At 40.3% G+C, this 27,340-nt stretch overlaps 1 protein-coding gene across 1 annotated transcript in view; it reads left to right on the top strand.

The window, feature by feature from the left end:
• The window catches only part of GLIS3 (GLIS family zinc finger 3), a 438,302-nt gene that overhangs the window by 133,032 nt on the left and 277,930 nt on the right, over positions 1 to 27,340 (top strand). Inside the window, exons 3-4 of the mRNA XM_012737636.3 lie at positions 15,114 to 15,321; positions 22,596 to 23,736. Of these exons, the coding sequence (XP_012593090.1) occupies positions 15,114 to 15,321; positions 22,596 to 23,736 (1,349 nt within the window). The remainder of the gene's footprint in view (positions 1 to 15,113; positions 15,322 to 22,595; positions 23,737 to 27,340) is intronic.

Here is a 27,340-nt window from a genome sequence, read left to right as displayed (position 1 = left end):
CGTGGAATCTAAAATAGTGGAAAGCATAAAAGCAGAGAGTAGAATGGTGGCTGCCAGGGGTTGGGGAGGTAGGGGAAATGGGGAGAGATTGGTCAAAGAGTACAAGGTTTTAGTTATGCAAGATGAATAAGTTCTGGAAATTTCATGGTGACCATAGTTAACAATACCGTATTGTCTACTTGAAATTTATTAAGATGGTAGGTCTTAACTTCTCACCCACAAGCATGAAAAGGTAACTATGTGAAGTGATGGATATGTTAACCAGCTTGATTGTGGTAAGCATTTCACTATGTATGCATAAATCAAATCATCACATTGTACTCCTTAAATTTACGCAGTTTCTATTTGTCAGTTATGCTCCAGTAAAGCTGAAAAAAGAAGAAAAGATACCTCTCTTTCTTTATTTTTCAGGATATTTTGCAGGTTGATTATTTCATAGAGTAAGTTTGTCTAACTAGTATTTAATAGCTGTAAGAGAGAAGAAAGGGAAGGGGATACGTATCCTGTGAAATTTGGCCAGAGTGATTTCTTTACTAATGTTTCAGCCTTAAAAGATAATTTGATTTCTCAAAACATCTCTGAAACATACATATCCTTAAGTGCTAAAATTTCATACATTTAGATGAGTTAGGTTTGGAAAGAAATTATGTTGATCCACTTGAAGAATTTAGAGTTAAGATTGCTGCCTACCAGTCTTCCTTACTGAAAATATTTTTGAGATCTCTTTGTAATTTTTCTGCCTATTGAATGGAGCTAGTTTTACCCAGTGACTTTTAGGGATTTGTTGTAAGATTTTATTCCAAACTGTGGATTTGTTTCAAGGTTCAAAGTGAGACTTCTGCCTGTAGTTGTTATTTTTGTTGTGTTATGGAATGTTTAGAGGAGAGTACATCCTGGCAGAGTACATCCTGGCAGAGTTCAGAACCTGGTTCACCTTGGAGCAGTCAGTGAGGAAGCACTGTAACCCCCAAGTTAAGGCCTCTACTTCACTGACCCTTTGATAATTGTGGAAAGATTTTATTTCTCTCCTCATTTACATTGAAAGCCACAGGGTCTTATGTTGCTTATGATGAGTTATTTATTCTCTTCTAAGAATTTGTATATTATTCAGGGAATAAGCTTTCAACTCAATTAGTATTCAACTTTTTATTCATATTTATTCTCAGCTGTAGTGTTCAAATTCAGACACTTTACTACTCCTTTCACAAAAGTATTATTTTAGGGAGAACATAAGCCCAACTCTTAATTTAGAATTTTTCATACTGGCATCAATATGTATTATGATTGCTTTTTCATTTTGATGGGAAAGAATTTGGGTTGCAAGTGAGCACCTACTGTGAACTTCCTCATTGTTTGACTTTTCAGATATTGTTATTTGGGAGTTATTGCTGGTACAGGATTGGAATTAGCTCTATTAGGTATAGAGATAAAACAGTCATATTTACTTAATACTAACTCATATTCCAATCGTGTTTACAGAGATGCTTAGATTACTCTAATTCTCTTTTAAGTTTAAAAATAACATTAAATAAGAGAAACAGAAGGGAATTACATTATGTAGGACCCAGATGGATTGCCTGTGTGTTGAGATTTGTGATATTAAGATTTTATTTTTATATTTCAGTATTTTGGTTAAAGCTATGTGATTTTATACAATGACAAGTTGCTCTAGCCAAAAGGTAGATGTTTCAGCCCCTTCATCTCTCCAATTTTAAATGAATCTAGTGAGTATGACTTATTCTACCAATTCATGTACATAAAAAATGGTTCTTTAAATTGTTTCCTTTAAGTCAAAACAAACCAGATGCCAAGACCCCATCTTGTTGATTAGTGAGACATTTAATCTCCACCATTGCTGCTTGGGGCGCCCTGATACCCTGCCAAGGTGAGACAATATGCCAGGGTCTTTGTACAGAGCAAAACTTTCTAAGAGCTTTTGGTTCTTGGCCTATCAGGTTACTGCTGAGATGCCCTTTGACCAAGCCCACGTGGTCTCTAGGAGTCTGCTGCCCTGTGCATTGCCTGGACACAGGAAGCATTGCCGTAGCCAGGAGCCCCAGGCCCCAAGGTCTGGCCTTTGAATGCTCAACCTGCAGCCATCTCTTCCACCTCCACTGCCCTCCTTGGGACCTGCCTCACTGCTTACTCCAGGGACCATCACACTGCTGTTCTTCCCAGACACTGGGCAGTCTTTTCCTGTCTCCTTCCCAGAGACACTCTCCTCTTTCAGAAGGCTCTGCGGCCTTCAGAGCACCTGGAATAAACTCGATGAATTTAGGCTTCTACAAAGGACTAGGAGAGGACGAATTCAAGCAGTGTCTGCTCTCAGCCCTTTTATAATAACCTTTCCTGAGACAAAGGAGCACAAAATACAAATAATAGATCACTGAATTTTCTTGCTGTATACTTGAGCTCCTGAATGGGCTTTGGAGCATAGAGTCAAGAATCTATAGCCTGGAGTAATAAAGGGTATCTGGCTGATGAAACAGTTAAGGAGGACTTCTGGGGAAGAAGATGAGTACTTTTTATGCTTAGAAGGATGGGTGACTTAATTTTTAATGCAAAAGAATGTCATTTGGCCAGGTGTAGTGTCTCATGCCTGTAATCCTAGCACTTTGGAGGCCGAAGTGGGAGGACTGCTTGAGGCCAGGAGGCTCAAAACCAACCTGAGCAAGAGGGAGATCCCATCTCTACAAAAAATAGAAAAAATAGCCTGGTATGGTGGTGAGCACCCGTGCTCCCAGCTACTCAGGAGGCTGAGGCAGGAGGATAGCTTGAATCCAGGAGTTTGAGGTTGCTGTGAGCTATGACAACACCACTGCAATCAAAGAATGTAATCTTCATAACCATTTGCCTTTTCTCCAGGTCTGATGCTTCTGGGCATCCCATCTGGACTTGCAAGCCCATGTAGAATTTGCAACAGAAAAACTTATGATGATAGGAGTGTCTCTTTGGACAGTTCTGAGGAGTAACCGTTTGGGGAAAAACAAAGTCTGGCAGCTAGTAATGATGACTGTATAAGCTGTGCCTTTTAGATACTGAGAAGTTATATTGAATATGAAAGGTCGACTGGGCTCTTGCCTGTGAACCAGCTCTTAGATACTTAAAAAAGTCCCATTCATTTGTATTGAGCGGCTTAGACTACACTCCCTTCACATTGAATGTGTATGTGTGCCTCTGTGTGTAACAGGAAGGAATGTGGAGAGAGGAAGCAAACTAGTAGCATTTCCAGCTGTCCAGTAATTGAGAGACAAGGACATATCAACAATTGTGTCTCTCAAGAACCTCTTTCTTCCACATCGCAACTCACACACATGTCAGAGGAACTTTTCAACTAACTTCATTTGTGGCCTTGAACTACGCTTGCCTTATGAATTTTCCTAAAAGTCATATCCTTTATCCATTCATCCAAGAACATATTTGGTGAGCACCTACTGTCTGGCAGAGGGACCCCAGTCATTGCTTCATACAGTGAGGTGTCTCACCAATAGGCAGCTTTGCCATTTCTCATCCAACCTCTGCTTTTGGTTGGCATGGGTAGGGAGAAGCAGCTTAGATTATATAAAACCTGGATTTATGGAAGAAAGTTTGGAATCTAGTACTTCTTAAAGACATTTCAACAACCCTCTTATTTATTTTCTTTATAAGTTGGGGCTACCCTGTTGGCCTCTGCCTGACCTGGTCTCATCCTGAGATCATGGCGGCTTCTTCCTAGCTTGGTTTCCTGCCTTTAGTCTTTGGTTTGCTTCCATATATGCTGAAAATAGTTAGACTGTTCTCTTTCTAGTCTCTTCTCACATCATACCCATGCTTAAAACCTGCTATAGCTCTTTGGGGTGCCTGACGTTGGAGGTTGTGTGCAGTCTGGTAAAACCTTAGTGAGAATAGGAATGCCTACAGAGTACTTCTGGAATACACGCTATGTGCTGGGCACCATGCCGAGTGCTTTGCATACATTGACTTAACGTAGTACTCCATGCAGCCTTATGAAGGTGGGAACAGTCATTACCCCATTTTTAAGATGAGGAAATAGAGGCACACAGAGAGTTTAAGGAACTTGCCCAAGGTCACACAGCTAGTAGGTGAGGCCATTCCAGCCCTAGTGTGTCATTCTTTGCTGCTTACACCATGCTGGCTTCACCATACTTCCTGAGCACCTGCCCCTCGCTTCACGTCTCCAGCCCACTCTCGCGCTGCCTCCTGCCCTCCTGCCATTAGAAGGCTCAGATCAAGTCTCACCTCTTCCACTAAGCTTCCTCCAGTTTACACAGGGGTTTTTGTTTTGTTTTTTTGTTTGAGCTCTTTTTGTACTTCACAGTGAGGCAACTCAGTTTAAGATTAGGGTTCCAAGTTGTTTCCTGTGTTAGTTCAAACTCCCTCCACCTGGTCGCAGCTCTCTGATGGAGGCTAGCCCAGTGGCCTAAGACTCCATTGGCGTATGACGCAGCACTGAGCCCACACCCGGAAAACGGGACCTGTTTATGGTCCTTGGGAAACCAAGGCAGTTTTCTTCTGTGAAAGAATGCTTTCTCCCTTCTTTCTTCTCATTTTTTCTTTTGTCACCCCCGCCCCTCATTCTTTCTTATGTGCGTGGAAGTCCTCTTTTTCTACAGTAAGTATAATAATTCAGCCATCACATATTTTCACAGATTAATTCACTAGATAAGCCTTGGTTGGCTTAAGCCTATTAAAATAGATTGTAAGCAAGAATTTTCTGACTCATCCATGTATTCATACTCCCTAGAGTATATACCATGTAACACAGAGCTGGGACACAATAAACGAATACCTGATCAGTAAGCAATAAATTACTAAATTGTGCCTGTACTGGTGTTTCTGTTTTTCAGAGTAATTGTTTGCTTATTTAACACATATATCTGCTCTCTTCCCATGGGATTATTAGAAAATTTGTCGAGGGAAAAGCAGTAAAATGTGCTTACATTTCCTCCTTGGTTTTCTAGGCTAATTGTTGGTGAACTTTATTTAACACTCCTGCTATACTAAGAGCCTCTATGGAGCAGAGCAGCTTTCAGTTAACTTGGCAAATCATTACAAGAGAGAACAGAAGGGTCAGCACAAGCACTCTGTACTAATTAGTTGATAATTGATGTACAATAGCTGACTGATGGGACTTTAGAATACAAACTCCGGGAATATTGTTTAATTTATCGTTCCATCTTCATGAGGTGGCTCGGAACTGTGTATTCTGAATACCATCTTATCAGAGGTGCCCAGTGGTGGGTAGCAAGTCTGAGGCTTCACACATAGGAGTCCAGGGCACTGGGTGGTCCAGAAAGGAATATATTTTCTAATCTCTCAGGGTATAAATGTGATTCCACTTAACGCAGGGTTAAGGTGAAATGAGTAATGCTGGTGAGTCCGTACTTAGTGGACAACATTCCTGAGTGCCGGCTAAGGCTGGGAGAATGTTGGTGTGAAAGTTATGTTCTCTGTGGGATGAGCATGGAAGACTCAAGCCGAACTGAGCCAGGGTGGCGGGAGAGTGCGTGATTCATGGGAATCTCCCTGGGCTCAGATTTGACCTATTTATCGGCTCACTTGGGAATGAAATTACAAAGCAGACTTTATATGCCCCCCTCGCTGATGTTTCATTATAAGAATGAATATGCCTATTATGACATTAGGTGTGTTATTTCAGTATGAGTTTGCAGAAAGTATTCTTTGTCAAAACAGCCATATTCCGATGACTTCTCTTAAGAGTATAGGGGCGCAATGTCTGCCTAACCCACTCTTTAAACTTGGTCTCCTAAATCTTTATCAACCAATTACAAAGATCTCAGTCTTACTCTGACTTGCTTTGGGAACCATTGCTTTCTTACGTTGTCATTCACCACCCTGTGGCCTCCTCACTGTTTGTCCAGCTTCTGGTTCACGTCCTCCTCCAGTCCTTCTCCCCATCTCTCCTAGGTCAGACGTGGGTGAACTCCGCTGCCAGCGGCTGCACCACCACCACCAGCACAGGGGCCCAAATGCATATCAGCTGATGGACTATGCCAGCATCCTGTGGTTTAGTGGGTTTGGGGCAGAGCCTGGGAATTTGCATTTCTAAGAAGCTTCCCTGATGTTGTTTATGTGAAGCCAGGTTTGAGCCACTGGTGAATACGTAATGTCCAGGTTGTAAGTTAGGTCCTTTGTGTTGGCTGAACCAGCCCTCTAAGCTCTGTCTCCTCCATTTCTCCTAGTCAGAGTCCCTCTTGCCGGCAGTCCTGGAACCTCACCATTTCTCCAGGTCACTCTGTGCCACCTCCCTTCTGTTTCTATGTCTACACCCTGCTATTTCCTTCTCATTCATGTGTGCATTCTTCCCTTGTGTTGTAGCTTACTTATTGCTTTCTAAAGTGTGTTCCTTAGAATGCCACTCTTGGGTGAGTCCCTAGGGGGAAAAAAACTCCATAAACAAATGTGTTTTGCACATTATTTGTTCATCTAGGAGATTTATTATATTCATTTGCATGTTTAAAAGCTCTAAAAATATGTTTAATGAAGAGATATGATTAACTTTGTTATATTAGGGTTTCCCAAAATTATGTGATCATGGACATGTCCAAGAGCCTGTCTTATTTATCATTTAACAAGCCTTTGAACAATTTGCAGAACTTTGGCAAATGCCTTTGTAGTTAATATTCTTCTTCTTCAATGAATTATCTGATAAAGAGGGATTGCCCTCCCCCTTCTCTAAACTCCTGTCCCTGTGACTTAGCTTCATGCTTAACCCCATATAGCCCATTATCTGCTATTCCCAAATGAGTATGTCATATCCAGCAATTGTAAGCTCTGTGGAGGCAGGACGCATGTCTGGCATTTTTTATGGCCTGTAATTTTGAGCATTTGAAACATTTGCTAAATTGAAACATTTGCCTCTGAGTATAGGAGTAGTTATTTCATTCTTTGGTGTTATTAGCCATTTATCCATGCCGTACTGTATTTCAGAGTAACACTACACACTCACATATAGTCATTAAATGGTTCCCACTCTGTCTCAGCAGTGAAACATTACAAATTTGACAAAACACTATATGACAAGCCTACTATGTTGAATATGCTGAAATTTATTATTTCTAGTTCTAGGGAGGAGTATTTATGAGGGCTAGGAGAATCTGATGATCTGTGCTCATCCTCTGTGATCTGTTTTTACCCTTTTTTGATAGAAAGCGTACATTTTTCTGAAGTTATCTCATGTACTTGATATTTATCCCATTTGAGAGAAGATGAAGGGCTCAGATTGATATGATGCCTTGCCCAAGATTACGTGCCTTATGTTTGATGGTCACCTATGTTTCCTTATGAGAATGAATATGTATATTGTGATATTAGGTGTGTTATTTCAGTATTAGTTTGGATAAATTATTCTTTGTCAAAACAGGCATATCCTGATGACTTAAGAACGTAGGGGGCAGTGTGTACCCAACCCACATTGCTTTTAGAACATGAATATGTATGGACTTAGAGCAAAGGTGTCTTAAGGGTACACATTCAGCTGTTAGAGTTGATTATCTTAGGGAGTGATATTGGAGAGGGGTGGGAATATGAGCTTTTTCTTTACTTCTGCCTTATTTGACTTTTTAACACACACACATATACATAAATACATATTATTTTTGAACTTAAAGTACCAATAAAAGTAATCCCAAATAAAAGATGACTGGTGTATTCTAGACAATGCTAAGCTAATAGCGATAAGGATGAAATTTACATGCCATAATTCCTAACGTCATTTGGGGTCTGCAAGGAGGCCAATGATAAATTTCTTTTCTTTCCCACCAGAATACCCTTTTTTTTTTTTTTTTTTTTTTTTTTACCTAATAAAGGATATGTTGGAAGGCATAACTTTGTGTGAAAGTCCAGTGGACCTGCTGACTGGAGCCTAGAGTTAGGCTGTCTTATCCGCCAGGTCCCGGGCAACTCTGCCAGGACCAGGACAAGCCTCCTATGTAAGGCTTACACCATGTGGAAGAGAACTCTGTCTCTTTGTGAGTAAGCTTACTCCCAAGAGGAAAACAGGGGGGTTTTCTGAGCTACTCATGCCCGTATATTCTTCCACCTTTGGCAGAGAAAAGCCAAGAGACAATTCCTTTCCTTAGAATTGTGGAACTAGAAAGAGGTGTCCTTTCCATTTTGCATAGATAGATAATAATTCCCCCCATCCCCATGGCTCAATTTGCATTACTGAAAATGTCCTTCTATAACATGATGTCAATAACAATAACAAAAACTATGGCTCCTTTTTACTGAGCAGGCACATCATATATGTTAGATCTCACTGGTCTTTGAAGGAACCACATAGGGTATATGTTATAGTGTCTCTCTTGTAAATAGGAAGAAGCTGAGGCTGAGATGTAAAATTAACCTGCTCAATGACCAAAGTTATATCCATAAACTAGCTGTGGAGGCCCAGTCACCTTTTCCCATACAAAATCAAAATATTTTCCAATAGCATTTGGGATTTGTTTCTTTTGAAGGGATTGTAAAACTCATATTTTATATTAGGCATTAATTTGGATTTATTAAAGGAAGCCTTACTGGTTAGGGATATTTAGGTGTTTAGAACTAGAAATAATGGGAACATTTGAGCCTCAAAGTTGTAAAAATCGTTATTTGCAAATGCTCTAAATTGGCTTTCAACTCTACCTCAATAGTATGTTGAATTTGTGCTCATCAGGAACAAAAGACCAGGCTTATAGAAAACAGATTTGCACAATAAAGGGTATGATTGAGAACTTTTAAAAAATATGCTCCTTCTAGTCTTTCTTGCCAAGTTTTGAAATTCTAATTTTTTTGTTATAGTATTGTTTTGTAGTAAAATGCTCTTAAAGTAGTATTGACACCTTAGTCTGAAATAATAAGAATCTTTTCTAAAACAGTCAGCCAAAAGAAAGATAAAATTGAGATGAGGAAGAGATGGGCCTAAATAAAGCCTAGAGCCCATCTTGGGGAGGACAAATCTATTGTGTGTACATGTGTATTTGTGTGTGTGTGTGTGTGTGTGTGTGTGTGTGTGTGTGTGTGAAGGTCTTAGGCAGGGAGGCATCAGCATATAGTCTCTGGTCATTCAGGAGAAAAGAGGCACTAGAAAAAAATATCAGAGAGGTACCATATCAGAAACAAGTTCTTTAATAAAATATAACTAGCACTTACAATGCATTTATTAAGTGTCAGGCCCTAAATATATTACCTATATTAGATCTTTTATGGCTCTAAATGGAGGTAAATTCTAGAATTAACCTCACTTAAGGGATCAGGATAGTGAGGCACAGAGAGCTTAAGTATTAAATAACTTGCCCAAGGTTACAGAGCCAGTCAGTGGTGGAGCTTGAATGCAAACCCTTGTTCTTTTTTTTGTTTTGTTTTGTTTTTTTTTTGTTTTTTTTTTTGAGACAGAGTCTCGCTTTCTTGCCTAGGCTAGAGTGAGTGCCGTGGCGTCAGCCTAGCTCACAGCAACCTCAAACTCCTGGGCTCAAGCAATCCTCCTGCCTCAGCCTCCCGAGTAGCTGGGACTACAGGCACGAGCCACCATGCCCGGCTGATTTTTATATTATATATATTAGTTGGCCAATTAATTTCTTTCTATTTTTATGGTAGAGACGGGGTCTCGCTCAGGCTGGTTTTGAACTCCTGACCTTGAGCAATCCGCCCGCCTCGGCCTCCCAGAGTGCTAGGATTACAGGCGTGAGCCACCGCGCCCGGCCAAACCCTTGTTCTTAACCACTGTGCTATGTGCTGTTAACTTCTCACATCTTTGCTTCCTTTTTCTTTTCCACTTTTCCATCTGCACTCCATGCCCTAGTGCCCTACTAGCCTCTTCTTGAAGATTCAACTGGTTGAGTTTGAGTCTCAAAACCTTTCTTTGCAATGATGAACATGTGTTGGAAAACAGTTGCTCTGAAGGGTATTATTATTGCTAACATTTAAATATAAACAGTATGTTATATACTACATCATTGCTAACAGCCTTGAATTTGATGATTGTATTACGGTTATTTATTTAGGTATGAAGGGCATGACATGAAACTTATTATTTTTTTGTTTGTTTTGTCTTAGAGACAGGGTCTCACTCTATTGCCCAGGCTCGAGGGTAGTGGCATGATGATCATTGCAACCTCGAACTCCTGGGCTTAAACTAAAATCCTCCTGTTTTAGCCTCTTGAGGAGTAGCTGGGACTACAGGTGCACACCACCACACCTGGATCTATTTTTGTAGGGATGGAGTCTTGCTATGCTGCCCAGACTGGTCTCAAACTTTGCTTCAATTCTCCCACCTTGGCCACCCAAAGTACTGGGATTATAGGTGTGAGCCACTGTGCCCAGCCTGCATCTTATTCTTAAGTGGTTCAACAATAATATTAATAACACTAGAGATAGTAAGCTTATATATATAGAGAGATGAATAGATAAACCATTAGATAAAGCTGCAGCTCCTGGTACTATTCTTGCAAAATTTCTGTGGGTTTTAAAATGTTTTAAAGTGAAAAGTTGGGAAGAAAATTCTGATGCTCAGATGTAGTGAGATGTATATTAATATATATTAACCCTTTTAATCCTAAAAACAACCCTATGAGTTAGGTACTATAATTGTCCCCATTCCTGAGGCACAGAGACCTTCAGGACATTCCCAGTATCACACAGCCAGAGAAGGAAAGAGGCAGGACTCAAACCCTGATATGTATATTTTTATTTCCACAACACTGTGCATATGTATTATTAATAGGTTGAACCATGTAGAAATTGCCCTTAGATGATCATTTTTGACCTATTGGGAAAGCCGTTTCATAGGACCCAACCTAGTTTCAGGGATCACCTCTTTAATAACGAACGGTTGGTTTGGTGTACATCTTCATGGCCCGACTGTGGGCTCTGTGGGGCACTGTGTCCGTCCGTCTTGCTCACTGTTGTCTCTGTGGACTGCCTGGCTTGGGACACAGTGTCGGTGGAATGAACAGTAACACCCAGAAAAGCTTTGGTTACTTCCCTCCCCTGCCCCATATATATTTCATTTTTGTTTCCCCCTGCATGCCATTTTTAGCAGAACCTGTGGATAAACATAAATAGTTCTGAAGGATGCAGCCTTAGCAGTGATAGTGGTGACATAATCAACCATTTGACTTCAAGAGAACCGTCTTAACTAATGAAGACCTTAATTAAAAACATGCCCCTGCTAAGATGACCTCTCAGTTCAGAAATCTGAAAATGCGAGACGTTTGCGCTTCCCACCAGTATGCATTGATTTTGGCCGGAATGTATGTGGTACCCAGAATGCCATCCACTCAGATCCTCATTTGAGCAGTAAACACATTTTTAAAACATATCGTGTAGTCTCTAAAAATAAGCGGTATTTCAAAATGGAAACCAGTGCACAAGTAGTTGGCACATCTGGTAGTCAGAAAAGTTGTACGGTTTGTTTTCAGGAACGACAAGCCAAGGAACATTCAAACCTGGCCAATTGAAAACTTTTCTTCTATCTGCGATGACACCTGGTTTTTTAAAAAAATTGGCTGTAGGCTCAAAGCAGAAAGAACATTGGAAAATGGGTAGAGAATTAAACAGCCTCATTTACTATCATGTTTTGTGCGAGGAATTAGAAAGGACCGTTTTCTTTTTGCTTCAAGAAACTTGAGAATGGAGCATAAAAGCAATGACAAGCATGTAACAATCTTAACAACAATAACAACAACAATAGCCGCTAACGTCTGTTGAGCACCTACTATGTGCCAGACAGTGTGCTGAGTCCTCTATGTGTTGTTAATACTAGATGCACAACAACCTTATGAGATGTTGTTAATTTGATTCCTGTTTTGCAGATGAGAAGACACAGACATAGGCACTCAAATGTTAAGTAATTTGCCTGAATCATACAACTAGCAGATCCCAGAGAGACTGTCTCCAGAGCCCACACTCAGAGGCTCTGCACGATTCTGAGTAGTCTGGAGGTCTAGGTGTTCATTATGTCTGACGTTATGGAAAAAATTAGAGTAAGATGGCTGCAGTGAACGCAGTGGTTCTTGGTCAAATTTGTTTGCCTTCACGTGTGAGACAAATGTGAGAACATTTTTGAGAACATTCTCATAGCTGCACCACAAACATTTACATGTTCCCAAGAAACTCACCGTTCCTTCTCATGCTTCAAGAATACCATTTGTAATACTGTCAGAAACTGTCCCTCCCCTGTGGTTAGGTGAGGTTAAAGTTGACCAGTGAATTTGGAAGTAGGAGGTGGTATAGTGAAAATCGATGAAGATGTTGGGAAGAGAAGGATTGATGTTTCTTTATTACAGAGCAAGAAAATAATGTGAATGTACAAATCCAGGGTAGAGGGTTATACAGGCAGCCTTGAAGACCAGTGTAGAATTCTGGCCCAGAAATATGAATTTATAATTACTATTCCCACTGGTTTGGCAGACCTGTGCAGCTTAGCAATACTGTGAGAATACCTGGCTTGGCAATACTGTGGAAAAGCATCAAAGGATTGACTTGAGGTTTTTTTTTTTTTTTTTTTTTTTTCATAGTACTGTTTCAAAAAAGACATCCAGAAGGATTTCAGTGGAAATAATTTGCCAGTCTTTAATATTCACTTACAACTATCTTTTATTTTCATTCATTCATTCCAACTTCCCCAGACAGAGTTTATTATGTACTGTACACCAGGCCCTGGGCTAGGTGCTAAGGAAGCACAGATGCTCGAACAAGGGCTTTGTTTTTAAAAAGCATAAAGTATAAAATTGAAAGAATGGCAGGCATGTAAGCGGTTCAGTTCCCTGAAGCGTTACAGGTGCTTAGGTAGATAATTTGGTAAGAGACACATGGAAGAATGAAAAGAAACACCAGTCGGATCTGCTCAGTGGGCAGTGGGGGAGGTAGGTCACGGAGGAGGTGACCTCAGAGATGCACAAGAGCTCACTTGGTGGAAAGTTAGGGTCTGGGTATTCCAGGCAGAGAAAAGAGCATGAACAAGACAAGGGTTAAACTAAATGTTTCAGCGGTCTTATTGGTCTTATTGATTCTAAGGTGTGCATATTTCCACATCACAACATCTCTGAAATCTGGACACCGAGCACTAGTTTGATTGGCAGTTAATATTCTTACTGGAACCTAGAATAATGGTATGCCTTACAATATATGGCATTTTAGATTTGATGAGATAAGGTATTAATATACTTTGCCATCAGGTAGTATTTCTTGGGTGCTGTTCCAGCTGCTATGTCTGTTTTAGGGGCAGATAGGTATTAATACCTTTTTATTGAAAAGGAAACAGGCATGAAATGGCTGAGTTCCTTAGATAAATATGTGACATTCAATTTGACAGAATACTTTAATCGCTGATAGCAATGGAACCTGGGGAGAGAATTCAGGTGTCTTATATATGGGACAAGGCTATGAACTATCACATTGCCTTTTTCCAAGGTAAAAAGGTAGTTCGAAAATCACATGTGTGAGCTTACTGGGCTTTATAAAGATATTAAATTTATGATGCATCACATAAAAATTACCCACCACTCTTGATGTCAAGATGAAGCCTTGATGGTACAATACTTTTATGAGTTTTGAAAACAGAATATCTGTAACTGACTGATTTTTCAAGGGGCAAGGAAATGGATCAAATATAAACTGCAATGGGAGGGATAAAGTGTAGGTCCTGGTTTGCACATCTAGGAAAGAAAATCAAAGAAATTTCTGTTGGTGCTAATGATCTTACCAAGTATCCAAAGACTAAACCAAGCATACTAGAGCCTAAACTTAGGCACATAGGTGTCAGAAAATATATTCCAGTACAATCAGTTTCTGCTCTGTCATTAAATCCCTTTGTAACCTTGGGCAAGTCAATTACCACTTGGATTTTAGTTTCCCAGAAGGCTGAACCAGACCGGGGTTCCTGCCAGCTAATGATGCTGTGACTCTCAGCATTTTTGAGACGTGGCTGCAGTGATGGGAATGTGGGTCTTGTTTGTCCTTTGGTTTTGGGGGCTCTTGGAAGAGAATATTACAAAAGATGACAAGTAAAGGCTCTTTTTGGCTATTGATTTAATTTTTAGAAAACAGAATAGGAAATCATGCTCCCTGGGGCTAAGGAAAGTTAAAGTGACACTCTTCCTCCTACTTTGATCCCAAATATATCAATGAAAAAGATGGGAAATTTGGCGAGAAAATTTTAAAGCATAACTTATTAAAAACTGAGATCATATTTGTTTTTGTTTGCTAGAAATGGGAACAGAGTGTGTAGTTACTGAGACTTGACCAGGTAGCTGGCAAAAAATGTCTGAAAAAGTGCATCCATGTAAAAAGAATGTCTCGAATGATTCAGCTATTATTATTGTTATTTTTATAAATGAGTCATGGCAGTATTTGCCTTTCTCAAACTCTTTGCTTTTTTCTCTTTTCCATAACAACACAGATTCTTGTGGGTTCCTTTTTTTCCCTTCCCATTTGGGTATGTACCAAATTTTACTACATTGAAAGATTGTTACTAATGAGAATGTAAAATCTATGTCCAATGTGGTTACCATGCTATTTTTCAAATGAGTGTTTTGTTTATGAGTCTATCATCCTGACTTTTAAAAGAATTGGGTATATGTCCAATGATAATGTGTTGGGATGAAGAGGAAAATTCAAGAGTGCACAGAGACAGCCAGACTCTATCCTTTTACAGAGGCTTTTTGGAAGTCCAGATTGAGAATGAAGTAAACCAGTTAAACAGGTTTTTTTCACCTTTCCTTGTTGGATGATTCAAGATATTAGCTATTCTAGAAAAAAAAAAGAAACCTGGTATGATACAGGTAATCCCGTCTACTTACTACCTTAACCTTTTAGATGAAGATATTATAAAGTATGATTTTTAATATAACCGGACACTTCTACTAGAAGAAGTATAATTTAAGCACATTTTGTATGAGTGATGATTATGCAAGGATTTCTATTGTAGCACTATGGCTTTTTCATTGAAATTAGAGAAAGCTTTTTAATATCACCAACATTAAACAAAATAAAGAAATGATCTAAGGACAGTCTCTAAAGATGGGTCCTGATATAATCGTGCACATGTCTGTATTTACTGATTTGTGATATAAGGGACATGAAAGCTAACCTGATTCATTTGTTTTTAGGGGCTCTTGGCTTTGGGCCTCAGTGCAAGTCCATTGGAAAAGGCAGCTGCAACAATCTAGTGGTCACCAGCAGTCCCATGATGGTTCAGCGACTGGGACCCATTTCACCTCCAGCAAGCCAGGTCTCTACAGCATGCAACCAGATCAGTCCTAGCTTACAGAGGGCAATGAATGCAGCCAACCTGAATATACCTCCTTCAGATACCAGGTCTCAAGTTAACTTTTTTTTTCCCCTTCTTTATGGTATAATCACACTCCACAGGTGTTTTCCTTATTCTTCCTGAACACACACACACACACACACACACACACACACACACACACACGAAAACTCACACAACTCTTTCAGTTTTAGCTTTGTAGGGGAATGTGTCTGAAAACTAAGTATGTGCCACAATATCATCTTAATTGGGAAGAATGGTTTAACACCTGCTATCTGTGGTGTGAGTGAAATGAATGTCCAATTTGAGATTTTTGGGCCTCAGTGACTGAAGCCCCATGTGTAAATTTGTCAATTTCTGGTGGAGCAGACCACATTGTGGGCTAGCAAATTCAGATGTTCCATGCACATCTATCTTAACTGCTAGATTTTCCATGTTTATATTGCAGAGTTTCCAGGCTGCTCCACAATCTGTTTGCATGTCTGTCCATCCACCCATCTACCCATTGATGCAAATATTTATTAAATACTTACTGTCTGCATAATATAATAGTCTAAGTTTAGGTAGATAGTAGAGAGAGTAAAGATAGAAATCATGAATTTCAAGACTTTCTGACCTGTCTGAGAAGACATACTTTCATGTGTGTGTTACATAACATTTCAACACGATGTCTGATTAGGTACCAGAATAAGTAAGTACCATAAATGCCATGTTTCCATCTCCATGGGAGAGAATGGAAGAGAAAATGGAAATTGTCCCCTCAGACAAATATTTATCTCTTTCAAGGTTATTGGATTAGAGGGGTCATAAAACCAAAATAATGTGCAATGTTTAATATTTCTACGTTTGAAATAAATTATCTTTTAGAAGTAATCTTCTTGGAAAAACACAATCCAAAGTTTCTGTCTTTTAGTCTGGGTTCTGCTGGGACTGTGATCTTGCAAAGGAATTTTACTCCGAGCCTCTGCTTCCTCTTCTTTGGGGCAGTAACCTGCTATACAGTGCCTTGCAGTTTGAGGATACCGTTTCTTCTTCTTTTCCTTCCTCCTTCTCTTCCTCCTACCTTCTTTTCCCCTCTTGTGTCTCTATGCTGTTGTCCTAGCTGCTATTTGAGACTCTGAAATCATAGTTCCTGAATCATTTATTTATGCCAATTTTTTTCATGAGGTAGAAACTTGTTTTTCACCTGAGACTTTTTGTGACTGGAAGCTGCTGTCATTTTCCCATTGATGATTATGCCTTAAGGGATTCCTCAGACTTGCTGGGTGCTGCATGTAAAATTAACTATGCTCATGGGGTGGGTGTCATTGGCAAGCCTTCAGCTTCCTGTCTGTGGCAAGTCCAGCCCATGCCTTGAAGGCAGAAGTCATAATTAACGGAGAAATTGATGGTAGGCAGGGCACAGACTGCTCAAGCCATGTACCTTATGCAGTCCCTTTCATGGGCTGGCCAGAGAGGAGTCATTATCTCAGTGTTTTTTGGCATATCTGATTCCTTAGCATAATTTTATGTCCTTAAAAGACAACACCTTAGCAATGCACTGACAAGTGTTTTTGACTATGTATTCTGTGAATCCTTCTATAGGAATTTTTTTTTTTTTCTAGGATGAGCAAAGAAATAGGAATAGGGAAAGTGGCTTGGTGAAGCATGAAACCTACTTTTAGCAATTTGGAAAGGTCGCATTTATTTGTGATCCTCAAATTGATTTTTGTGTTTCATCAGAGGAGAGAAAGAATAAGAGGTGAAAGTTTAATGTGAAGATATTTTACTGTCTAGAGGTAAAGGGAAGATGGAGAGAAAATCATCGGCTTAGTGTTTTATATATTGGGGCGTGTTGGGGGTGGGTGGGTGCCGGAGTTATGAACTGTTCAATCTGAGAGATGTTTGCCCGATGTAAAGCTGTAAAATATACTGTTTTTGTCTGATTATGTAATTCTTATTCATTGTAGAAATGTGGAAAATATGAAAAGCACCAGGCAGTAAATAATAGCCATCCTGAATTCTATCACCTAGAGACAACCATGGATGGCGTTTTGATATACATCTTTCCAGTTATATGGCAACACATACATCATAAACATAGGCTTTCCTTTCCACTAAATTGATCTAATAATATGCATAGTTTTATAATCACTTTTTCCCAGTTAATATATTATAAACTTTTGTAATTAAAGTCTTCTTTGGCATCATATAATGACATCTTCCTGCCCAAGATTCCGTTTTACAAAGAAAGAAGATAAATACAACTGTAATTTTTAAATCAGTTTTTTATTACTGGGCACTTAGTTGTTTCCCTTTATTTCAATATTATAAATAATGCTTTTTTGGGTCTTGGAAATTTATTGTTGCACAACTCTGATTATTAGAATAAATTCTTAAAAGTAAAATTTCTTAGGTTAAAAGAAGTGTACAATTTTGAGAGGATTTTTGTACATATTCTCAAAATGCACTACAGAAAAGACCTGCCAATTTATAAAGACCTGCCAACTCACCAACACTCTGAGAGAGTGTCGATTTTCTTAGACCTTATCCATCATTATGTATTATTATTTTTATAACTTTTGCCCATTTGATATGTATAATGTTATTTTATCTTAATTAGTATTATTTAATTATTGATAATACTGAATAGTTTTCATAGCTTTATTGGATGTTTGTAGATTTTTCCTTCGATCTCCTTTGGGAATATTTTTTGGGGTGCTCATCTTGGAAAAAGCACTTTTTTCCTTAGCTTTGTTGGGTTCCGTTTAATCCAATGATGAGAATCATGCCCTAATGCCTTGATTAATTTTCCAACCATTTCTGACTACCTCTCCCAAATGATAAATGCATACTATACCTTACCACCTCGAGGATGCAGGAGCTATTCTCGTTTTAGGCATTGCCAAACCTGTAATACAGAGGCTGTTATATGTATTTCCCCTAAAATGACAAGGCTGAAGTGCTGATATGATTATCTTATATGGTAGTTTCATACACCAAGCTAGCAAAGGTTGAGCAATAGAAGAGATTGAGTGCTACTCACATGAGTTTTATATATATGTTAATATTTAGCTTTCCTAGAGTTTTTACATGCATCGTGATTCTGCATTTTGTGATTGAATATTCATAAACTACCTGTAATTATTATTCCTGTTTAAGACATAATCAACCCCAAGACATAGAAAGTCTAAGTGCTTTGTCCATTGTCACTTAGCTTGTTAGTCACAAACTTCAGCCATCACCTAATAATGTCATTCCAGATCCAAAAAGGCATTACATTTAGCTTTTTATTTTTTTAAAAAAATAAGGAAATCACCTCCAAAAATTCTTGGAGGTGATTTCCTTTTGGTTGGGAATATGTCCACAGATGTTAGAGAAAGCTAAGGACGCTGAGGAGGGACTATGGGCTCTCTGTAAATTCTAACATTTTATTAAACCATTCTGTCTACAGATGCAGTGCTGATTCTTTTGGGGGATTTGCCAGGGCACATAGATAAGAACTTCTAGATAGACTAGGACTGGTCTTCTTTTCCATGATCTATATATATAGGGAAAATATATACATATATATTTTCATATATATTCTCTTGAGCATTAGTTTTAAGAATTCCATGTGATCTGTAAGTTAGAATTTCTTTGGGGCTAGGCATGGAACCAAGCAATCCAAGTTGGTCATCATGATGCCTCTTTATGACCCCATGAAAGTTACTGAGTTCTTGCTTTAACAGCCACTCTAATCTTTTTGCTGCTGGTTTCTGAGTTTTTCATGCTGGTTTTATTTTGTTTGAAATATACCTCCTTTCCTTTTACATTGTATCTCCAAACTAACCAGTCTCCAGAAATAATATCCTCAGGATCAGATGAACATATGCAAATGGAGATTGCTCTCTATGGTGGTACAGCGCTTTGTCACTTTCTTCCCTATGGGACTGATGTGTGTAGCACAAGGGTTACACGCGAGAATCCTCTAGAAGTCTTCACATTTATTCAGCATTTTGTTACAGAAAGAACAGAAAATTTGGGTTCAATCGTAACTTGTGTGACTTTAAGCCTGTTATATCAGGTCTTTCAATCAAGCAGAGGATTGTGTACCACATGTGGGGTGTAATATAAAGAAAACAATAAAGAATGTATGCGATCCAGCTAGGTCACTGCCTAGCAAATGTAACTTTATTCATATTTCTATAAGGACTTTGATCCTTTTGTGTGTTTGTGTGTGTGTGTATGTGTGTCACACAGGAGAAATTTCACATAGAACCTCAGTTTTGAATTCTTTATAAAATAGAAATTTAGAAAAATCCAGTTTACTTACCTGACAGGCTGCATCAAATGAAATAACATATAGGGAAAGTGCTTTGTAAGCTATATATAATGTTTAGTTATCAATACATTATTTATTCACTTTCTTAATCAACAGTTTTTTGAGTACTTGGTATGTATCTAACATTCTGGTAGGTATTGGGGAGATAAAAATGATCCCTTCTGTTTAAAAGGCTTTGCATTTTATTGAAGAATATAACACCCACGGATCTCTGAGGTTAGCTACCTTTAAGACACGATGCAGACAGTATATAACTTCTTTGGAAAGAGAACTCGTACTGACAGCCTAGTGTATTGGGGAGAGATTTCATGGATTAGAACTTTAAAACATTAAAAGATCCAGGTAATTGCACAGGAGGGAGACAGGCTACTAGGCAAAGGTCATTTTGGGGAGTTTTGTTCTTATTAGGTGTTCAAGATAGAAGAGAGAGTTCTCTGTTCATGTTATTGTTTTAATGAAGAGAGTATAGAATTTCTTTTCTGAAAAATATATGATAACTGTCTTAGAAAACTGAGATGTCCAGGGAGTTACGGAATATACCTGAACAGGGTTATGGTCAGATTTAAATTGAGCCGTAGTTAGTTATCATTTGAGAGAAATGAGAATCATCTTTCAACAATGGAACAAATGAACACATCTTACTTATAGACTGCCCCCAAAACAAATAGTGTAATTTTATATGCCAAGTATATACAGGTGGATAAAATACTTTTTCTGTTAGTCACTGCTTTAAAATCTGAAATATTCCAGTATGACTGACAGGCAAATGTACTGCCTGAGAATGTGCATTCACTTGGCCACATAGCTCTGGGTAAAGCTCTGGTTCTTTATGTTCTATGAAGTTTCTCAACCTCAGGGTGTAAAGTCAAGTCAGTTGTCTCTGTCTCAGATATGGCATGACTACTGATTTAGTTTAGGTCTGAAAGCAATTCCTGAATCTTGCTGGGGAAGAGACCAAAGGGCCCTGGACATCCAATCACCAGGAGCCTTCAGCTGAGCTCTGCAGGAAGAGACATACTGCAAGTGTGCTGGGAAATAATTGAAAAGTGTCCCTGGGAAATTAAAAAATCAGATGGTTCTGAAACCACTTTGGGGCTTGCAAAAAGGACTTCAGCCTGAATGTAAGGATGTGGACCAAGAAAAAAAAATCCATGTCAAGGGCAACTGGACATAAATTCCTGCTGTGTTTGTCACTGGTGAATATTAATTCACTCAATGGTAGTATCATGTCCATCATGATGCTATCACCACCTTATACTGTGCATTTCAGAGCTGAAACGTTTTCTTGCTAATATCTTATGCTTGTAGGAAATGGTGTTTGTGGCTTCCATTTTGTGACATGTAGTAAGAGGAACAGGTGGGATGAAAATGCTTCTTTTCCCTCAGTTCCTTTGCAACAGGTTGATGTTTAACAGCCGAAAATAGTCAATGTGTTCATGTTGAGAAGACTCACATTTTATTATAACATTTTGTTGTGATTAATTTTTTTGTCAGAAAAAAGATCGTGATAGAAAGCCAATGCAAGTGCATATAAATAAACCAGGTTTTTCTGATATATACCATGACCGAGTCAGGGAATACTGTGTTATGTCTCGTTGCTTTGTGACGAATTTTCCATCCAAGGGACATAGCTTATCTTCTCAGTCATTTTTAAGACAACAATGTCATAGTAAAGCAAAGTGAATTTTAAAGTGGCCAGAGCTACATTATGAACCATTTTGATATGTAATAATATATCAAGACATAGCACATCTTTTGTAAGGGGTGTAAGAAGAACAGGGGAGGAATTGTTGCAAAAGTGAGCTACTGAAAGTGAACGATCTGCTCTTGGCCCACAGTTGCTCTGATGTAAGGACAAGAGCTCATAAAAATACAGGCTAGCTAGTAAGTGCGATTAAACCCTGCATAGCCCCAATGCATAATTGACTTGATAATACGACTTATTATCAGTTTGTTACTCCCTTACACATTATAGCTGTATTTTATATATTTTTTCATTTCCTGGAATGATTTGATGTGACAACTGAATTCTGAAAGTGTGAATACTATCTTTAAAAAAAATCATAATAATTCCTTAATATCAGTGAAACGAAGTTGTGAAATTATTATTAAGACCCCGGGGCCGGGCGCAGTGGCTAACGCCTGTAATCCTAGCACTCTGGGAGGCCGAGGTGGGCGGATTGCTCGAGGTCAGGAGTTCGAAACTAGTCCGAGCAAGAGTGAGACCCGTCTCTACTATAAATAGAAACAAATTAATTGGCCAACTAATATATATAGAGAGAAAATTAGCTGTGCATGGTGGTGCATGCCTGTAGTCCCAGCTACCTGGGAGGCTGAGGCAGCAGGATTTCTTGAGCCCAGGAGTTAGGAGGTTGCCGTGAGCCAGGCTGACGTTAAGGCACTCACTCTAGCCTGGGCAACAAAGCGAGGCTCTGTCTCAAAGAAAAAAAAACAAAAACAAAAAAGACCCTGGATTACCCTTTGACTTTGAGGATTTACTTTTTTTTCAAATCAAGCATGAGTTTATATATTTATTACCTTCCCAAATTGAAGGCTGGGACTCTGTTTAGACTTGTATTCCCTGCAATTCCTATCAGAGCATGCTGCACACAGTAGGTGCTTAACACTTACTTGGTTTGCCATGACAAGTATCAATAATTTCTCCCAAGGCTCTAATTTCTCCCCTCCATTAACAAAGTTATTTAAAAATAAAGGAAGGACTACTTATTATTAAAGTATTAAGATTATTTATAACAATAGATCTTTTGTTATATTATTTCAGTGAGCATTCGGTTTTATTGTTCTTCTTGGTAAAATGTTATTTACCTGGAACTAAAAGCCTTGGATTTTATCTTAGCCCAAGAATGTGTGTTTAGCAGAGAATGTAATTAGGGGAAATACTTATGGGATTGTCAATGCAATGTTCTTTTAGCTCTTAAGCAATCCATATCCTGCTAAAATGTTTATCTTTTTTTTTTTTTCCTTTTTCTTTTTCTTCCTTTCTGGCTGCTGTTTTAGGTCCCTGATTTCACGTGAGTCTTTGGCGTCCACGACTTTGAGTCTCACGGAAAGCCAGTCGGCCTTGAGTGTGAAGCAGGAGTGGTCTCACGGCTACAGGGCGCTCCCTTCGCTTTCCTCCAGCCACGGCTCTCAGAATGGCATCGATCTAGGCGACCTCCTCAGCCTTCCTCCTGGGACCCCCGCGCCCAGCAACAGTGTCTCTAACTCATTGCCACCCTACCTTTTTGGCATGGAAAATAGCCACTCTCCTTACGCTAGTCCTCGGCACTCCTCCGCCCGGTCCCACTCGGCCCGCTCTAAGAAGAGAGCCCTGTCCCTGTCCCCGCTGTCGGATGGCATCGGCATAGACTTCAACACCATCATCCGCACGTCGCCCACCTCCCTGGTGGCCTACATCAACGGGTCGAGGGCCTCCCCGGCCAACATGTCCCCGCAGCCGGAGGTCTACGGGCACTTCCTGGGGGTGCGCGGCAGCTGCATCCCGCAGCCGTGCCCGGTGCCCGGCGGCCAGAAGGGCGTGCTGGCGGTGGCCGGCGGCGGCGGCCTGGCCTACGGCGAGGCGGGCGCGCTGGAGTACGAGCGCATGCAGCAGCTGGAGCACGGCGGCCTGCAGCCCGGCCTGGTCAACAACATGGTGGTGCAGCACGGCCTGCCGGGCCCCGACGGCCAGCAGCAGCAGCAGCAGCAGCCCGCCGCCGGCCTGCTCAAGACCGAGCGCCTGGAGGACTTCCCGGGCGTTGCCCTGGACCTGGCCCCCGCGCCCGCGCTCCCGCCCCTGCCGCCGCCCCAGGGCCCCCCGCCGCCCTACCACGCGCACCCGCACCTCCACCACCCCGAGCTCGTGCCGCCGCCGCACGCCCAGCCGCTGGCCCTGCCGCAGGCCGCCCTGAACGATGACGGCGACGGGGAAGACGCCGGGGGCAAGCACTGCTGCCGCTGGATAGACTGCAGCGCCCTGTACGACCAGCAGGAGGAACTGGTGCGGCACATCGAGAAGGTCCACATCGACCAGCGCAAAGGGGAAGACTTCACCTGCTTCTGGGCCGGGTGTCCGCGCAGGTACAAGCCCTTCAACGCCCGCTATAAACTGCTCATCCACATGCGAGTCCACTCCGGCGAGAAGCCCAACAAGTGCACGGTGAGTCTCTGAAGCCCAAAGGGTCACCCGCCTTGAAGGCCCGGCCTGCTTTTTTTCATGCGTGTTTGTTTTTTTTTCCCCCAAACTCGGCCAGTGGGTCAGGGGACAGTTTCTTCTTTTGCGCAGTTTGGATGTGTGGTGGTCTAGGTGTCCACGGAGATGGGACTCCTCTTTTGAGGAAGGGGAAGGTTTCTTTAATGATGAGTGGCTTTCTATTTCTAGATTCTCTTCTGCAAAGGGACATGAGCCTTCCCAGGTGGGGAGGTCAATCTGTCACACTAACAATCTTGGAAAAGAGATGCCAGCCACACTTGGAGTTTCCTTAATGTGCATGGATGTTCAAGAGCAGAAGAACACACCCCACCCCACCAGCAAGCTTTAGCTCTTTTCCAAGGCAAATATTCAGTGATTTTTTTTTTCCTTCCTTCCAATAACTGGGCAAGAATTGGGGTGGGGGAGGGGTGGTTTTGAAATTTGGAAAGGAACTCACCACTTAGCAACTTGGGTAGTAAAAGTGTTGCTGCATGCACCCACATGCCTGCACACTGTACCTTCCACGGTTGCGAGACTAGTTAATGATTTATAGCCACCACTAAAATACCCAAGGGATATCACAGAAGCAGAATAGCATAGGATCTCACCTAATTTTAAGAAGAGGGAATTTTGTGCAGAGGTGTAAGGAGCAAGCAAGGGGAAGGGAATATATCTCTGGTGTTGAGGGAAGTGGACCTGATATCTCTTTCTCCCCTGCCTCCCCCTTTCACAACATCCATCCTGGAGCTCTCTCTGTTTCTTGGCAAAATTTACTGTTTTTGAATAATATGATTCTTAAATGATTTCACAACAATTTCACACCTCACAGAAACCCTCAGGGTTTATAAGCAGGGCATCACCCTTGGGATCGCAGGATGGCTTTGCACAATCTCAGCTCACTTAACTCTTGGAAAAAGAAGAGCATATGTTTTATATTAGTTTAGATAGACAGGAATATTTCTTTTGGAGTTCAAATCTGAGATTTCCGTGTGTGCCCTGGATATGGAGTATGGTGCAGGTCACTGAATATGTGAAATATATAAATCAATTTAAGAAGAAACTTATTTGGGCTATTTCCACCCAGCCAGAGTCCCTTCTTTCTACAGTATGTCATGATGATAAAGAATCTGGGCCATGTTTATGTTTGATTGTAGATTGACTAAGTTGTCTGATTCATGTAAAAGCAAATCAAACAGGTGATAGCAGTACTGTAAGTATTAGAAGCACTTTTTCATTGCTCAGTGGGTATTTTTGAAAGCGTTTTAAGAAATTCTGGTGGAATGGAATTGCATTTCTTGTGGTTACATTATGCCCCACATTGTGATTTTTCTTAAGGAAAACCTGAAGCTGATACATTTTGAGAATGAGAATGCCAGGTTATATGAGTGAAAAGAATAATTACATTCCAGGTGGCAAAACCTTACTCTGTCACTAGGGTTCTGCATTAAAAATGCCAGAAAGAGACAAGCAATTGAAGGCAATTCCATTTACTCTGTTTGGAACACACAGGCCTGTTGCAGGCAGGAAAGACATTCAGTCTCTGAAGGAAAACAGTCCAACCTTTTAGTTCTGACTAATCCTGGCTGAAAATAGTTTACTGGATTTGGCTTTACTGAAATAAACATAAAGGCTTGAATTATCCAGAAAAATATTTTTTGCATTGCAAAATTAATTTGTGTGCAAGGATTTCCCCATTTTTCTACTGTTCCCAGACTTTGCAAAGACATATAACTTTATGAAGTAGACTTTTGCTAAAGTGCATGATGAATTTTAAAAATAGAAATAGTTCAGTGAAATAATAAGCTAAAAGGTGAATGTTTGCGGGCCTCTGAATATAGCTTCTCATTGTATTGTTCAGCATGGGTATGGGAGGTGATTTCTCTCTCCTAATCTGTCCATTCCCCACTTCTAGATGGAATCTTTACAAAATTCAGATTTCTAATTTAATAGCATATCAAATCTAGGACCACAAAGCATTTATTTACACATGTTACAATGCAAATATTTATATAAAACAGGGTTTCTTAGCTGACTAATGCTGGAATTCTAGTTCTGAAACTCTATATTTTTAGCTGCAAGACATCCATTTTCTTATGAAACATACATATCATGAGCATTGTGTCTTCTGAAAGCTGTTATGTTTTTGCTACATATCAACTGCTTGGTTTATAGGGCTATAGCCAACTGGCAGCAATTGATTTTGCTGTGAAAATTTAACAGTCCTCTTAAGTTGTAGTCCACTGATAGAAGACAGTGTTCTCAAAGTGAATACATCCTGGAAAAAATGCATTTTCCTGCCTTTTGCAAAACCGATGTTTATAGTCTTGGAATCCAGACATACAGAACTGTACAACTAAAATGTTTCATCTCTCACTGTTTTAAAATCTGATGGTAGTTGATTTGAAGCTCAGGGTGCTTGCCAGGTAACATGGCCACATTCTTCTTTTGGAGATGGGAAGTGATCTTTGGGTTTTTGTGGCTGTGTGTTATGTGCTGCAAAGGCTAGGAGCATTTTGAATGATAAGACCCAGACCATTTTTTGTTTTACGTGTAATTGCTAGTAATTTTCTGTGTATGATAGTTAGAGTTAGTCATCATTTTTACTTGCTTAGCTTATTGACCCAAGAAAGAAATGATGACCCCGTTGTGTTTGGTGACCATAACTACAGACAGCACAAAGCTTCTGGAAGTCATGGTAAAAGGGGTGTGTGAAAGGGCTGGTCAGTGACAGCTTGCTTACAGTAAGAGGCTGCCACTGGTCTCCTTCCTTGTGCCAAATTCCATTTCATGCCTGAGAGACTCCGTTCTCAGAATCTCTGACCATGACCCCTCATCCTTACCCAGAACCCTAGAATTCAGATCACTTGGGATTCTAGGTGGCAGAACTGAGGGAGGGTTGCTAATTTATTCTTTGGTTAACTTACTGGAAGAAGAGAATACGTTCTTTTCCTTTTCCCACCCAAACGACCCCACCCTTCTGTAGATCTCATTCTTTACTGCTTCCGTGGAAAGTCCAACAGCTGTTCTCTTTCCAGGCCTGGCCTCAATTGCACAGACATTTCTAGCCAGTGGCAAAGGCCTTGAGAAGCTAAGCCCTCGGCAGGCAGACAGGCAGACCTCAGCTAAATCAGAAACCAGGATATGGCAATAGTACATTTAAAATATACCAGAGTCCATTACTGCTGTCTGTTAAGGAAAGCAATTTCGAGGTGCCAGATCATTCTCTTTTGACCTTCCTGAGCTTCGACCAACCCCAGCCTTATTAGTAAATCTCTGGAATTATCAAAACATTTGAGCCTTCCCAGGTGTAACTGTGGAATTCTAGAAAGTTTTTCTGAGGTGCTAATAACTTTCCAGATTCTCAAGTTAGAACAAGTCATGGAGTCTCTGAATTTGTCTTTTTCCCAACCGCCTGTTTCATGTTCCTAAAGGGACAACATGAAGTGTAACCCAAAACCATACAAGTACACTAACCATCCCTAACAGTATCCATAGTAATGGTTCCAACAGAGCGCACGCTAAGAATGTTTTTACCATAGGTCTTTCTGCCATTAAGTTGAAGAGTGTGCAA

The sequence above is a fragment of the Microcebus murinus genome, chromosome 12 (genome assembly GCF_040939455.1).
Source record: "Microcebus murinus isolate Inina chromosome 12, M.murinus_Inina_mat1.0, whole genome shotgun sequence".
In the NCBI taxonomy this organism is placed as follows: domain Eukaryota; kingdom Metazoa; phylum Chordata; class Mammalia; order Primates; family Cheirogaleidae; genus Microcebus; species Microcebus murinus.
This window is presented reverse-complemented; position numbering and strand designations above follow the sequence as displayed.